At 44.1% G+C, this 15,212-nt stretch overlaps 1 protein-coding gene across 1 annotated transcript; it reads left to right on the top strand.

The window, feature by feature from the left end:
- Positions 1 to 8,303: 8,303 nt before the first annotated feature.
- Positions 8,304 to 13,678, top strand: LOC109779021 (SNF1-related protein kinase regulatory subunit gamma-1). Its single transcript, XM_020337601.4, has 6 exons — positions 8,304 to 8,734; positions 11,311 to 11,483; positions 12,119 to 12,325; positions 12,419 to 12,694; positions 12,923 to 13,086; positions 13,195 to 13,678. Exons 1-6 carry the CDS (start codon positions 8,575 to 8,577, stop codon positions 13,490 to 13,492), a joined length of 1,278 nt encoding a protein of 425 aa, XP_020193190.1. The 5' UTR covers positions 8,304 to 8,574; the 3' UTR covers positions 13,493 to 13,678.
- Positions 13,679 to 15,212: the final 1,534 nt, after the last annotated feature.

Here is a 15,212-nt window from a genome sequence, read left to right as displayed (position 1 = left end):
TCCTTACGTTATCGAGGAGGTCTATCATTCCGGTGACATAAAAATCAGCAACTTCGAAGGCACAAATCCGAAGGTGGTGAACGGTCAAAGAATCAAACATTACATCTCAGGTAATCCCATAAATGTTGAAACTAATGTTATTGAAACTGTAACCCCGGAGGAATACATAAGGGACACTTTCCAGAACGTTTCAGACTCCGAAAAGGAATAGGTATGTGGTACGGTAAGTAAACCGACTCCAAAACAGTTCTAATAGCAATTTTTCTCCGTTTTGGAATATTTAAGAAAATAGGAAAATAAGAAGTAGTCCGAAAGGGACACGAGGCATCCACGAGGGTGGAGGGCGCACCCTACCCCCCGTGGGCGCGCCCCCTGCCTCGTGGGCACCTCGTGTGCCCTCCGGACTCCGTTTTCTTGCACGATACTTCTTTTGGTCGGTAAAAATTCATTATATAACTCCCGAAGGTTTTGACCCTCGTATCACGCAAATATCCTCTGTTTTTCGTTTTGAGTTGTTTCTACCGCAGATTAGAGCAAGATGTCTTCTCAAGAGTCAGTCGGGGAGAGTCGGGTGTCTCATCCGACACCGGGACCAGGAGCAAACAGTGATGCTGACCACTTTGGGCCATCAACGGAGGAAGAGATGGAGGCCGACTTGAAAAGGATAGATGCCATGGAAGAGGATCAAGAAGTTACTTCTCGTTTCCGAGCCGGATTCACGATGGGGGAACTACAGAGCTCAACTCTTCCAAACTCGGTCATCCCTTCCAATGTTAGATTTCTTTCTTATGAAAATATGAAAAAGAGTGTTACTTGTTCTCCCGCAGCTATGCAACATCCTTGGGTGAAAGGAGCTTTAGCCGTCACGGGTAAGCTCCGTAAGGAAATAATGGACCTCAAGCAGCAAGTCAATAAGCTCGAGGAAGAGAATCGTATCCTGAGGGGCATCATCGCCAAGAATATCACATCTTCACCTCCGAAGAAAGAGACATAAACACATGGGTATGGGCACACCCATTGGCAACTCCCAAGCTTGGGGGAGGTGCCCCGGTATCGTATCACCATCACACTTCTATCTTTACCGTTTTTCTTAGTTCGATCCTTTTGGTAATATCTTGATCTAGTAGAATAAAGTTTTAGTATGATCTAGTTTTGAGTTTTGCTTTATGATCCTTCTATGTAATCGAGTCCGTGAGCTAAATATAATAAAGATTAGTTTTGAGTCAAGGGCTTGATTATCTTGGTATGATCTTGAGGGAATAATAGAAAAAGAAAGAATAAAAAGAATTAAAGAGATCATATTGATCTTATGGAGAGTAATGACTTCACATATAAAAGAGTATGATGAATAAAAGTTGTTGAGAGTTGACAAACATAGTTTTGGTCATCATTGCAATTAATAGGAAATAATAAACAAAGAGAGGTTTTCACATATAAATATACTATCTTGGACATCTTTTATGATTGCGAGCACTCATTAAAATATGACATGCTAAAAGTTTATGTTGGACAAGGAAGACAACGTAATGGGTTACGTTTTCTTATATCCGAAATAAAGTATATTGTCATGGATCATCCAACATGTTGAGCTTGCCTTTCCCCCTCATGCTAGCCAAATTCTTTGCACCAAGTAGAGATACTACTTGTGCTTCTGAATATCATTAAACCCGGTTTTGCCATGAGAGTCCACCATATCTACCTATGGATTGAGTAAGATCCTTCAAGTAAGTTGTCATTGTTGCATGCAATAAAAATTGCTCTCTAAATATGTATGATCTATTAGTGTGGAGAAAATAAGCTTTATACGATCTTGTGATATGGAAGCAATAAAAGCGACGGACTACATAATAAAGGTCCCTATCACAAGTGGCAATATAAAGTGACGTTCTTTTGCATTAAGGATTGTGCATCCAACCATAAAAGCACATGATAACCTCTGCTTCCCTCTGCAAAGGGCCTGTCTTTTATTTTTGTCTTATGTCTTATGCAAGAGTCGAGGTGATCTTCACCTTTCCTTTTTACACTTTATCCTTTGGCAAGCACATTGTGTTGGAAAGATCCTGATATATATATCCAATTGGATGTAAGTTATCATGAACTATTATTGTTGACATTACCCTTGAGGTAAAAGGTTGGGAGGCAACACTATAAGCCCCTATCTTTCTCTGTGTCCGATTAAAACTCCATACCCATAAGTATTGCGTGAGTGTTAGCAATTGTGAAAGACCAAATGATAGTTGAGTATGTGGACTTGCTGAAAAGCTCTTATATTGACTCTTTCCGATGTTATGATAAATTGCAATTGCTTCAATGACCGAGATCATAGTTTGTTGGTTTTCAATGAAGTTTCTGATTCATACTTGACATTGTGAATAGATTGTTACTTTAGCGTAAGAAATCATATGAAAATATATATATATATATATATATATATATATATATATATATATATATATATATGTTGCTGTTATAAGAATGATCATGATGCCCTCATGTCCGTATTTTATTTTATCGACACCTCTATCTCTAAACATGTGGACATATTTTTCGTTATCGGCTTCCACTTGAGGACAAGCGAGGTCTAAGCTTGGGGGAGTTGATACATCCATTTTGCATCATGGTTTTATATCGATATTTATTGCATTATGGGCTGTTATTACACATTATGTCACAATAATTATGCCCATTCTCTCTTATTTTACAAGGTTTACACGAAGAGGGAGAATGCCGGCAGTTGGAATTCTTGGCTGGAAAAGGAGCAAATATTAGAGACCTATTCTGCACAACTCCAAAAGTCCTGAAACTCCATGGAAGTCAGTTTTGGAATATATTAAAAATATTGGGCGAAGAAAGCACCAGAGAGGGGCCATACCCTGTCCACGAGGGTGGGGGCGCGGCCTACCCCCTGGGGCGCCCCCTGCCTCGTGGGCCCCCTGGCAGGCCTCCGGTGCCCATCTTTTGCTATATGAAGTCTTTCGCCCTGGAAAAAAATAAGAAGGAAGCTTTCGGGATGAAGCGCCGCCGTTTCGAGGCGGAACCTGGCGAAACCAATCTAGGGCTCCGGCGGAGCTATTCTGCCGGGGAAACATCCCTCCGGGAGGGGGAAATCATCACCATCGTCATCACCATCGATCCTCTCATCGGGAGGGGGTCAATCTCCATCAACATCTTCACCAACACCATCTCCTCTCAAACCCTAGTTCATCTCTTGTATCCAATCTTTGTCTCAAAACCTCAGATTGGTACCTGTGGGTTGCTAGTAGTGTTGATTACTCCTTGTAGTTGATGCTAGTTGGTTTATTCGGTGGAAGATCATATGTTCAGATCCTTTATGCATATTAATACCCCTCTGATTATGAACATGAATATGATTTGTGAGTAGTTACGTTTGTTCCTAAGGACATGGGAGAAGTCTTGCTATAAGTAGTCATGTGAATTTGGTATTCGTTCGATATTTTGATGAGATGCATGTTGTCTTTCCTCTAGTGGTGTTATGTGAACGTCGACTACATGACACTTCACCATTGTTTGGGCCTAGGGGAAGGCATTGGGAAGTAATAAGTAGATGATGGGTTGCTAGAGTGACAGAAGCTTAAACCCTAGTTTATGCGTTGCTTCGTAAGGGGCTGATTTGGATCCATATGTTTCATGCTATGGTTAGGTTTACCTTAATACTTCTTTTGTAGTTGTGGATGCTTGCAAGAGGGGTTAATCATAAGTGGGATGCTTGTCCAAGGAAGGGCAGTACCCAAGCACCGGCCCACCCATATATCAAATTATCAAAGTAACAAACGCGAATCATATGAGCATGATGAAAACTAGCTTGACGATAATTCCCATGTGTCCTCGGGAGAGTTTTCCTTTATATAAGAGTTTGTCCAGGCTTGTCCTTTGCTACAAAAAGGATTGGGCCACCTTGCTGAACCTTGTCTACTTTTGTTACTTGTTACCCGTTACAAATTACCTTATCACAAAACTATTTGTTACCGATAATTTCAGTGCTTGCAGAGAATAGCTTACTGAAAACCACTTGTCATTTCCTTCTGCTCCTCATTGGGTTCGACACTCTTACTTATCGAAAGGACTACGATAGATCCCCTATACTTGTGGGTCATCAATTGTGAGCCCCCATCAAAATATTATATGCCAAAATTGTTGACGTTGGACAAGGAAGACAACGTAATAGTTTATGTTTGTTCATATTCACATAGAAATTATATTGTCATAGATCCTTCAACATGTGGTGCTTGCCCCCCATCTTTGCTAGCCAAAAATTCTGCACAAAGTAGAGATGCTACTTGTGCATCCAAAAACCCTTAAACCCAAATCTTATCTTCAAGAGTCCACCATACCTACCTAAGGATTGAGCAAGATCCTTTGAGTAAGTTGTCATCGGTGCAATAAGGCAATAAAAATTGCTTCTAAAAGTGTGAGATCATTTAGTGTAAGAGAAAATTGAGCATTGTACGAACTTGTGATGGTGAAGAATAAAAGCGACAGACTGCATAATAAAGGTTGCCATCACAAGGGGCAATACAACGTGACGTTCTTTTGCACTAAGGGGTTGAGCATACAAACAAATAAGCGCATGGCAACCTCTGCTTCCCTCTGTGAAGGGCATATCCTTTACTTCTATGTATTTACTTTTATGCAAGAGTAAAGTTTTTCTCTCTATTCCTTTTTATTTTTATCCTTTGGCAAGCATCATGTGGTGAGGAAAGATCTAGGCACATATGTCCAGTTGAATATGGGTAGCATGATTTATTATTGTTGACATCACCCTTGAGGTGAATATGTTGGGAGGCAAAATAATAAGCCCCTATCTTTCTATGTGTGCGGCTGAAACATTTTGCTCATGTGTATGCGGTGAGTGTTAGCAATCATAGAAGACTATATGATGGTTGAGTATGTGGAGCTCTTACTTAAACTCTGTTGAATACATTGAATTACAATTGCTTGGTGACTGAGAATATAGGTTGTTGAGTTTCAAGAGAATTCATTGTTTGAACCTTAACATGTGAATTGGTTGCTACTTTAACATGAGAAGTTTTATAAGAAAAAATTGTTGTTATGATGCTAGGAAAAGTGATTGAAATTGTCATTGATCAAACTTGTGCACTTTGCTAGCATTCACACTTCATAAATTCTTTCTTTTATCATTTACCTACTCGCGGACGAGTAGGAATTAAGCTTGGGGATGCTGATACATCTCCAACGTATCTATAATTTATGAAGTATTCACGCTGTTATATTATCATTCTTGGATGTTTTACAATCATTTTATAGCAACTTTTTATCATTTTTGGGACTAACCTATTGACCTAGTGCCCAGTGCCAGTTGCTGTTTTTTGCTTGTTATTTTACATCCCAGGAAATCAATATCAAACAAAGTCCAAACACCGTGAAACTTTTTGTGGATTTTTTATGGACCAGAAGACCACCAATGGGCCAGAGCAGCACCTGGAGGGTGCCCCGAGGGGGGCACAACCCACCAGGGTGCGCCTGGGGGCCCAGGCGCGCCCAGGTGGGTTGTGCCCCCTCTTTACCCTATAAATTCTCAAATATTTTGAAAACCCTCGGGGTTAACCTAGATCAGAAGTTCCGCCGCCGCAGGCCTCTGTAGCCACCGAAAACCAATCTATACCCCATTCTGGCACTCTGCCGGAGGGGGGAATCATCTCCGGTGGCCGTCTTCATCATCCGGCGGCCACCATGATGAGGAGGCAGTAGTCAACCCTCGGGGCTGAGGGTTTGTACCAGTAGCTATGTATTTAATCTCTCTCTCTCTCTCGTGTTCTTGAGATGTCACGACCTTGATGTATCGCGGGCTTTGTTAATATAGTTGAATCATATGGTGTTTTCCCCTCTCTATCTTGTTGTGAATTGAGTTTTCCCTTTGAGATTTTGTTTTATCGGATTGAATACTTTTATGGATTTGAGAGCACTTGATATATGTCTTGCATATGAATACTCGTGGTGATAATGGGGTATCATATTGATTCACTTGATATATGTTTTGGCACTCAACTCACGGATTCTCGAGGTGACATTGGGGTAATCTACACATAGGGGTTGGTGCACGTTCTTGTCCTTGTTTCTCCGGTAGAAATCTCGGGGCACTCTTTGAGGTTCTTTGTGTTGGATTGAGTATTATGAATCTGAAATTATTTGGTGTTATTTTAGTACAAACTCTTGGATAGATCGATCGGAAAGAATAGCTTCGAGGTGTTTCGTACCCTACAAATAATTTCTTCTTATGTTCTCCGCTAGATAGGAACTTTGGAGTGATTCTTCATCGCACGTTGAGGGATGGTTGTATGACCCAATTATATTAGCATTGTTGAGAGATTGCACTAGCGAAAGTACGGACCCTAGGCCTCATTTTCAAGCATTGCAATACCGTTTTTGTGCCCGTTTACTATTTGCTACCTTGCTGTTTTATTTATTCGGATTATAAAAATATATTTCTACCATCCATATTACACTTGTATCACCATCTCTTCGCCGAACTAGTGCACCTATACAAATTGCCATTGTATTGGGTGTGTTGGGGACACAAGAGATTTCTTGTATTTGATTGCAGGGTCGTTTGTGAGAGACCAACTTCATCCTATACCTCCCACGGATTGATAAACCTTAGGTCATCCTCTTAAGGGAAAATTGCTACTGTCCTACAAAACTCTGCGCTTGGAGGCCCAACACGTGTCTACAAGAATAAAGTTGCGTAGTAGACATCACATGCCGCCGCCGCCTAGTCCAGAGGTCGGACCAAGAGTTTCCCCTGAGCACGAGGGAGGGAGTTGGATCGGGGCCAAAGCAATGCCTCCAGGGAGGGGACGGCCCCCACGGACGTCGCCATTGCTTAGCCTCAGCGTCGGAAGCACGGATTTCTCTAGCTCAAGATCTCAAAACCCAAAGTTTCGGAGCTGCTCAATCAGGCCGACCACCATGACAGGAGGCGTCAGATCACGCAGCACAACAACCTCCACCATCTCCGCCACCACCTCGCATCTGGAGTTGAACCACCCACTGCCAAGAACTACCACCAACCATCCAAGCCACCACGCCGCCGAACCCAGGTCACCAGCGCCAAGACCACCAGTGGCGGAGAAGAGGCAAAGCGCACTGGCCAGTACCACCGGCGTAGGCCCGCCCGGCACCGCCACCCCCTCCCCCTAGCTAAGGGCAACCCCTCCACCTCCATGGTGCCACGAGCATCACCAAACTCCGCCAACTTCCGCCACCAGAGTCGCATATCCACCCCACCACTCTCCACCTTCTTCTCAGAGCGGCAACCTCCTACCAACTCCAGCCACGGCCACGACAAGCCGAGCCGCCGCCACTGCATAGGCTAGATCCAGACGGGAGGGAAGGGAGGGAAGCCCACTCGAGCCGCTGCATCCGCCTGGACCGCCGCTCCTCCCATTCGAGCCTCCTCGTGCTCGTAGCCGACGCCGAGTGCGCACCCAGCCGCTGCGCGCGTGAGCCTCCGCCGGATCTGGCTTCCCATGGCTCCCGGCCTATGTGAGGAAGGGAACAGGCCCCGCTGATGCCGACGCAGCGCAGGCTTTGCCCGGCGACGCCCACTAACGACGGTGGAGGAGGGGGGCTACGGCGACCGGCTAGGGTTTCCTCCAGCGTAGCCCGCGGGGCGCCACGGGAAGAAGAAGGGGAGAGGACCTAGGCATAGTTATAAACTTGGTCAAACTTTATAAAGTTTGACTTTTTATATAAATCTATATGCACTGCATTATACTCCCTCTGTTCCTAAATATTTGTCTTTTTAGAGATTTCAAATGAACTACCACATACGGATGTATATAGACATATTTTAATGACTACATACGGATGTAGTCACTTGTTGAAATCTCTAGAAAGACACATATTTAGGAAAACGGAGGGAGTATTAAATGCACGAGGGTGTAGCTATTATTGTGCCCCTCTACGTAGCACACCCCGAACCTTCTGGATTGCATATAATATATTAACCTGGGCCCCACATATCTGACAAAGCCAGCTGAAAGAGGGTAAGAAGGAAGAAAACCAGCTAATCTCGCCACGTCCGCACGGGCTGTCCATGAGCCGCCTCGCCGCAGCGGTTTTGCTCGTCTGGTCGCCCCAAACAGACTTCAAGGACAAAGCTGGATCTCCAGCAGCATCGATGACATGTGGTCCCTCTATGTTGTGCTCCCCACCTGTCAGTGTGCTTCGTCGACGCACGCCGCGGAGAACAGCACGCCCTCGCACTCGCACGCGGGGCCCTGCCCTTGTCGTTGTCCCCCTCCCTCTCGCGTTGACAGTTTAGACAGAGATAAGAACAAGCCACCGCTACACTGACTGCGGAGGCGGAGTGACAGTATTATTAGAATCAGCGGATCCGCATCCGTCGACGCAGCAATTTGGCTTAGAGTTTATCTCTTGCATTTCCCCGCGCGTAGCAGCAAGCACAAGAGGAGAGATCGCAGGAGGCAGCAGTTTGTTACAGAGCTGTTGGGAGAATCCAGGAGGAAGTCGAAGTACTCCGGTCCGGCCAAGAAGGGGGAGACAGAGTGGGGGAGAGGGGGCTGAGAGGAGATGGAGACGGACAGCCCGCGGAGCCCGGAGGCGGAGATCGGGCACCGGGTGGAGGACCTGTGGGAGGTGGCGCAGCCGCAGCTGTCCCCGTCGGAGAAGCTCAACTCCTGCTTCGAGGACATCCCCGTCGCCGCCTTCCCGCGCAACCACCCCTCGCAAGGTAATCATCCTCTCGCTCTCTCGCTTGCTTGCTTGCGCTCTTGTTTCTACTACTTTCTTCTACTGTAGTAGTATATGTTTGCTCCTGTCTTTCTCTGCTGCAACAACAGTAGCGTAGCGCGAGTTCGTCTCCCCAAATGTGACTGCTTGTGAGCGAGCGAGTTTCCTAGCGCCAAGAAAAACTCGCGTCGCTCCGTGTCGAGCATTGGAACCACCGGCGATTTCTCCTTTGGATGCCGATTCCATCTGTATCGTTGTCTGTGCGGATATTGGTGCAGACCTGATGCTCGATCGTCTCTTGTCTCTTGCTGTGCCGTGCGCGCTCCGTGTCAGCACTCAGCAGCTGACGTGATGTGCTCGTCCCTATCCTGCCTGCCATTCATGTCGACCCAAGGGGGCATCATACCAAACGTGAAGTATATCTTCTGAATTTTGCGCTGTCGTGGCCATTCTAGTGAACGCGCATAGCCCACTTCCAGGTTGATTCTTGATATCAGTAGGCACTAGCACTGTTTTGGTTTACGAGTGAAAATGCAGTGGAGGTCTGAAGGATTCTAGCAAGTGTTCCAAACTCCCAGTACAGTTCAACTGTTCGTTCAGGCTAAGGGAGGCATCAATTGTGCTTGCTCTTGTTCAGAGGTCCTTTTCACTTGTTAGACCACCGAAACAAGAGCCGTCCGGGACTCTCTTTGCTTTATGCCATTAATTAATTATGTATATATATGTGAATGACGTGTATTGATATTATGTGACTGACGTATATTGATATCAGCTTATACTAAACTCCACTCTCCCAGTACCTGTCATGATCACAATATATCTTCTGGAACTATTAATCCCCAATTAGATTAGTCCAGTTGGCTAAGTAAAATATTTTTAGCTTTTGTTTTGTAAAACAAGTACCTTTCTCAACAGAGGCGGGGGGGGGGGGGGGGGGGGGGGGGACCAGTATGTATGATTTTAGTCCCGATATAAAGGAAACTGTACAAAGAGGTGCAGCCTTGGCAATCAACTTTTTGCCTAACTTGGCCACGTCTATTTCTGTGTTGAACTCACTCCTTCGTGATAAGTTTTTAAAATCAATGATGCTAACATGAGCAACTCCTACTTGGCCACTTGATAAACCAAGTGAGTTGGTAATGCTAGGGTCACAACTCCAAAACTGGAACTGAACTTTGCCAATTCCATGCTGAATGTTCTCAACAAGGGTTCTGTTCTAGCTCTGTGGCTAAATTCATTTGTAGCCCGAATGATGCCTACTGGAGGAAGTTTATACGGATCTTGAATTCTTTTGGTGCTTGAAATATGACTTTAGAGCAAGCTAGTCAAGCAAAGCCCCCAAAACACAACCACTTGTATCAACACATAGGGGCTTCTTTCTAGCAACATATTTAAGACACACTTTTAGTATACTAATGGTACTGAACCACATCAAAAACATCAATCAACATCATAATTATTAGTTGCATTTCCCACCTGAGGAGAAATGATTAGCACCAATTAGCATTGATTAACACGTAGCTATTATTTGCACAAATTGTCACTGATTAGCATACAACCATAGCACAGAAACACCCTAATATTTTCTGTAGGTTGACACCAAGTTAACATGGATTAGGACATAATTATGATTAGCGTTTCTCGAATAAAAAATGGTTAGCGCCAGGGTGATGAGGTGCCCCAAGCTCTGTTTACTGGATCCCCTCGGGATAGGAGGTGGGATAGGGCTTCTGCTGGAGCCAGTATTTTTGCACTTCCCTAAAATTTGGCTATAGGCGGGGTCAGGGTGGGCCGTAGGGGTTCGGCTGGACTTGCACTTAAGGGACTAGCGACATTAGTTGTTGCATGGAGAATACATATGAATGTATGAAATGGAATTACAATGATCAAAATTGTTTACTAATTTCATGAACTCGTGATAACAACACTCAATTGAGAAGCCGGCAGTGCAACCTCTTAAAGAAAACTTTAAGCTACTACATTAGCGACAGTATATTGTCGGTAATGTTTGTACAATCTGTGTCCTTGGTTTTCACAATCATCTTTGGTGTTTTATCTGCATATATATACAATTCTAGCTAGATAAAGTTGTATCATCATAGATTGATTAGGCATGCTTTGCTTGAGCTCGCTACATACGGTGTTCAGCATTTCGCTTCTTCGATTCAGTCAAACAAGTTTTAAGAAATGCCAATGTAATTCCTTTTTAGGCAAAACGCCAAGGTAACTAGATAATCAAACCAAAACATTTTTGTATAATGATCAAATATAGAACCTTTGAATTTATAACCTTATATATATCCTACAGGTGCATTTATGTGGCAACAAACTATTTAGAAGTGATGGAGTTACATCATCATATAGGTTCAACACAGTTCCATGTTATTAAATATAGATATGTCATTACTAAATCGAATATCTTGATATTTTTAATAGCTGATACCATGCTTTGTAACGACATGATTTAACTGAAATGTATGACTGTAAACAATAATATACAGAACATGTACTTTTACCACATATTGTCTCATAGTCACTCTGCATTCTAAATGTCTACCATGATGTTTCTTCGTGCAGTGATCGAGATACCTTCGGATGCCAGCCTTTCTGATACTGTTGAGACATTATCCAAGAATAAAATTTTGAGTGCACCCATAAGAAACGTCGATGCTCCAGAGGATGCTACTTGGATAGACAAATACATCGGTATTGTGGAATTTGCTGGTATTGCAATGTGGTTGCTTCATCAGGTTTGCATCTCTCCCTCTCTTCAGTTGAATTATTTTTATAAGCTAGATTGATTTGATCACCATGAATCCATGAGTCATTAGTCAAAACATGTTGATATGTTTGCAGCTTTGATCAATATTATCCTTATCTAAACCAAATGAATTCCATTTTACATACAAAATCACAATGGTAGATCTGAAAGTAACAAGATTAATCTCTTGGTGAAAAACTTTTTTTTTGTTTGTCTAGAGGGTAGCTTTGGAAGATATGATTTCAGTTCTGATGTATTCTCCATGATCAGAGCTCTCTATTTCTCTTCAAATCACAATTGATAACTTGTAAATATATTGCTACATTTGTGTGAATAAGATTTTAAATACACAATACATGAACCTTGACCTAGGCCTGATATCATTGGACTGTCCAACGAGTCAATCACCTTTCTAGGATCTTGTCAAAATGCATCTTCATATCACTGATATGCTGACCTTTAAGTAAATTCAGAATGATTCGAAAGGTAGGTAGTTTAAAACAAGTACATGCACTACACTTGCAGCAAGTTGTAAGCTTTATTTGTAATGTCAGTTGTGGAACTGATTATTTTCACGCTCGTGCATATCTGACTATAATTGCTTATTTTTCTTCTATGCATCAGTCTGATGCTTCAGGTAATGGAACAGCTGGTTCTGCAGTTGGATCACCTGTGGCCAATCTAGCATCTAGGTTAGGCTCTTTCACATTCAGAAGAACGTCATCTGGCAGGGTAGAAACCACTACTGATTCAGAATCAGATGAAGCTGCATCAGTGGGTGGAAGCTTTTTTGAAACCCTTACTTCCTCTGAGTTCTACAAGAACACAAAGGTGACCGACCCCTTCTCACTGCAGTGAAATGGTGACGTACTTATATTCTCCTCTAGTTAGCACCCATCCATGACACAGTTTGTAATGACGTAGGTTGGCGATATCTCAGGAAGCTTCCGGTGGGCACCATTTCTTGCCCTGCAGACATCTGACACATTCCTCACCATGCTGCTTCTTCTATCCAAGTACAGGATGAAGAGCCTCCCAGTGGTGGATATGGGGGGGAATCAGATTGAGAATATCATTACACAATCTTGCGTTGTGCACATGCTTGCAGAGTGTGTTGGACTTCCTTGGTTTGAAAGCTGGGGAACCAAGAAACTCTCTGAACTGGGCCTTCCTCTGATGAAGCCATACAAACTTGTTAAGGTACCTCCTGAATGTGTAATCTAATCCTTATAAATGTTTGGCACATTAATATGTACATAATGAGGAGGACAAGGTTTATTAGAATCAAGCTGCTCAACAGCTATACAATTGAACATCTGTAAACTGGTTTATCTGCAACTGAAGAACGAAAAACTCGAGCATAAGCTGTTTTACCTGCAGCTGAAGAAAGGAGAACTCAATGTTGCCTTGGTGTTGCCCTTTATATAGGTAAATGAAGACCAGCCAGTCCTAAAAGCCTTCCAACTGATGAGGGAAAAGGGGGTTGGTGGTGTGCCTGTTATTGACACAAATGGAACAAAAGCAATTGGTAACATTAGCATCAGAGATGTCCAATATCTTTTGAGTGCCCCCAAGATATACAAACAATACAGGTTTGTAACTCTGTTTTATAAGCTTTCTTATCTTTTCCATGGCACCTGATAATTGCTACACAAGAAGTGCCAGAAATCTTGTATGACTCTGGCTGGATGCATTCACAGGACAATCTCAGCCAAGGATTTCCTTACCGCGGTCCGGCACCACCTCCAGGAGCAACACGAAGCGTCGCCGTTGCTGCACGACGTGATCACATGCAAAAGAGACGACGTGATCAAGGAAATCATACTGAAGCTGGACTCGACCAAGATCCACAGGATCTACGTGGTCGACGACAAGGGGGACACCGAGGGGGTGATCACGCTGAGGGACATAATCTCCAAGCTGGTGCACGAGCCACGGCATTACTTTGGGGATTTCTTCGACGGCGTCGTTCCCCTACCCACAAACAGTACCGTATGACAAACTCTGTACTACTATGTACAACAAAATGTACATTATCTTTTTTGCTCATTCCCAATCTTCTTCTCAAGTTGGGGTTGGGGTTGCTGTTGCTGTGGAGAGACCTCTGTGGGGACGATGAACCAATGGGGTGGATGACAGTGTGCGTTGAATAATCTGAGAATTGCCTGAGCTTTGCGATGAGAATGATGATGCCTCTCTTCTTTCTTGTTGACGGTTGCATAAATTCTGTCATCATTGCTTCACCGGTCCTGCTTTTTTGGAAGGTGAGCTTTGGAACACTGTCATCTTTCGCCGCTATGTTTGACATTTACTAAGCTAAGCTCTTGTGGTGAGACATTCTTGGTCATGGGCGACCGCAAGTGATGAGGTGGCTAGACCAAGGTTCAAGGTGTAGATGGTGCTCCCCCTCGTCCATCTATATAAGGCCACTTTAATTTGGGTTAACTTCGATCATCGATTTTTTTTACCAACATATATGTATTATTGTCAGAAAAATATCAGTGTATTTTGTATTTGAAAGAAGTTTCAAATGGCAAGTATATATTTTGTTGATCAAATCAGTGATCAAAGTTAGATCATATCATGTCCCATGGTGGGGTGGCCTTGGATTGACGGATGGATGGTGATAGAGTAGTTAGCTTAGAACCACTCCACCATATGGGTGGATGGATGGGGGGAGGTGTCGGTGTCAAAACCGGCAGATCTCGGGTAGGGGGTCCCGAACTGTGCGTCTAGAATCGATGGTAACAGGAGACGGGGGACACGATGTTTACCCAGGTTCGGGCCCTCTCTATGGAGGTAATACCCTACTTCTTGTTTGATTTATTTTAATGAATATGAGTGTTACAAGAGTTGATCTACCATGAGATCGTAATGGCTAAACCCTAGAAGCCTAGCCTGTATGACTATGGTAATGAATATCTCCTTTCCGGACTAACCCCTTCGATTTATATAAACACTGAGGGGGAATCTAGGGTTACATGGAGTTGGTTACATAAGAAGGAATCTTCATAGTCGGTCGCCAAGCTTGCCTTCCACGCCAAGTAGAGTACAATCCGGACACGGGTACAATCTTCGGCCTTCATGTCTTCACAGCCCATCAGTCCGGCCCAATGGATAACAGACCGGACGCCCGCGGACCCCTTAGTCCAGGACTTCCTCAGTAGCCCCCGAACCAGTCTTCAATAGCGAGGTGTTCGGCACACAAATTGTCTTCGGCATTGCAAGGCGGGTTCCTCCTTTAATGATCTCCAAGTGATGTATTCGGCCATCGGTTCAATGTCGCTCCCCTCGGCTTCTGCGCGTTAAATAACTTCGCCTTCCACGTGTCGAGAGAAGGTGGAAGGTCAGCGTATTTTTGCAGATAACACCCCGTCCATGCAAGGAAGAGTGCCTATTAAAGAGATTGGATCCTAGATCCATTCGGCACCACGCAGAGGAAATCCCCGGAAACTGCTTAGGAGAAACCATTCCAGCATGGCTAGCGCCCCCAGCTCCTCCACCCGTTCCGGCCCAGAGAAAGGCGAGTGGGAGAGGTGTTCAGTGTCCCACAGTCAATTGACGAAGTTGCAGACGCAGGGACTTCTTCCCCCCGCAGATCTAGTTCCTGTTCGAGCGGGGCTAGATTCTTTCAACGCTAAGATTCAGGCAGAGGACTTTCCCAATCCATCCGGGGGAGAGCGAGTATGTTTGGTCCCCTACCTGCTAAGGGGCGTTG

The sequence above is a fragment of the Aegilops tauschii genome, chromosome 2, assembly GCF_002575655.3.
Source record: "Aegilops tauschii subsp. strangulata cultivar AL8/78 chromosome 2, Aet v6.0, whole genome shotgun sequence".
In the NCBI taxonomy this organism is placed as follows: Eukaryota; Viridiplantae; Streptophyta; class Magnoliopsida; order Poales; family Poaceae; genus Aegilops; species Aegilops tauschii.
The sequence above is the reverse complement of the archived record's forward strand: the minus strand, read 5'-3'. Positions and strand labels throughout refer to the sequence as shown.

Coding starts and splice junctions, on each gene's coding strand:
- LOC109779021 (XM_020337601.4), top strand. CDS start 8,575: ATGGAGACGGACAGCCCGCGGAGCCCGGAGGCGGAGATCGGGCACCGG. Junction 12,326..12,418: donor AGTTCTACAAGAACACAAAG/GTGACCGACCCC, acceptor GTAATGACGTAG/GTTGGCGATATCTCAGGAAG. Junction 12,695..12,922: donor AGCCATACAAACTTGTTAAG/GTACCTCCTGAA, acceptor CCCTTTATATAG/GTAAATGAAGACCAGCCAGT.